This window comes from Emiliania huxleyi (genome assembly GCF_000372725.1).
Source record: "Emiliania huxleyi CCMP1516 unplaced genomic scaffold EMIHUscaffold_8813, whole genome shotgun sequence".
NCBI lineage: Eukaryota > Haptophyta > Isochrysidales > Noelaerhabdaceae > Emiliania > Emiliania huxleyi.
The window spans coordinates 1-1,226 of NW_005195431.1; the positions used below are offsets into that span (position 1 = coordinate 1).

Consider the following 1,226-nt stretch of genomic DNA (forward strand, 5'->3'; position numbering starts at 1 on the left):
GCGTGGATGTGCAGCACCGACACGCCCAGCTTGATGCACTCGTGCATGTCGTCCGCCATCTCCTCCGGCGAGCACGGGAGCGCCGGATTCCGCTCCTTTGTGTTGATGTTGCCCGTCGTCGCCAGCGTGATGATGAGCTTGCCGTGGTCCTTCTGCAGCGCCGTCGGCTTCGCCTCCGGGTCGCCGATGCTCTCCTTGTCGAGGCGCTCGCCCCAGCGCATCGCCACCGGCGAGCGCAGCCGCGAGCACGAGGCGCCGCCGACGCGATGCTCCCGCACGGCACGAGGCGCCGGCGAGGCGAGGTAGCCTGCTGCGGCCTGGCCGGAAGCGAGCAAGAGCATTTTTCCGCAGCAACGAAGGAAGAAGAATTTTACAAGCACTCCGTCGCACAACACTGGGCACGGGAGAAGAACCGTAAGCTTGCTTGAAGCCACCACCCAGCTCCTCGTTGGACGCGTCTTCCGTTGTCGCATCCAAGGACAAGGCGAGCGAGCGTGTCCCGACCACCCAGCCGGCCAATTGAAGGAAAAGGAGTTCCGCCCTAAATGAAGTCACATTCTCCCCTGGCGAGTAGAGGCCCCGCCCACACCCAGGGTACCCCTCTCGAGGGACCCATTGGGTAGGCTCTTTCGAGGACTCGCCGGGGCTCTGCTCCAAGAGACCTCGAGAGAGCGTGCGTGTGCCTCTACTCGCCAGCATTCTCCCGGGTTTCCTCGAATGAACAAACACTATTGCTAAAAATCTCCTCTCTCTCGAATGAACTAAAGAATTAAGCGTGAACCGCCGGACGCCAGCTGAAGCCGCCACCCCAGCTCCGCCTCGTTGGACGCGTCTTCCGTTGTCGCATCCAAGGACAAGGCGAGCGAGCGTGTCCCGACCACCCAGCCGGCCAAATGAAGGAAAAGGAGTTCCGCCCTAATGCCTAAATGAAGTGAGCGAACGAACCGCCATACCCCCCAGCTGAAGCCGCCACCCAGCCGCCCTTCCTTGGACGCGACCTCCGTTCGCATCCAAGGACAACTGCCGCGCGAGCGAGCGCCCGCGTCCGACCAGGCCGAGGCGCCCGAGACCTTCGTCGCGCCGGCCTTTCGCGGGCTTTGCGGTTTAGGGAGCAAAAGAACTAAAGGGACGGACGGAAAAACACCCCCCTTTTATGCCTGACCCTGGCCATGGCCTCTCTGGGGGTGAGCTGGGCCGGCCGCCTCCGGGTCCGCCACTCGCACGAT

At 63.3% G+C, this 1,226-nt stretch overlaps 1 protein-coding gene across 1 annotated transcript; it reads right to left on the reverse strand.

Annotated features, from left to right (window-relative positions):
* Positions 1–17: 17 nt before the first annotated feature.
* Positions 18–341, reverse strand: EMIHUDRAFT_125267 (hypothetical protein; the record flags this gene model as incomplete). The annotated part of the gene is made up of 1 exon (XM_005758092.1): positions 18–341. A coding segment is annotated over one exon (324 nt), but the record flags the coding sequence as incomplete, so codon positions are not given.
* Positions 342–1,226: the final 885 nt, after the last annotated feature.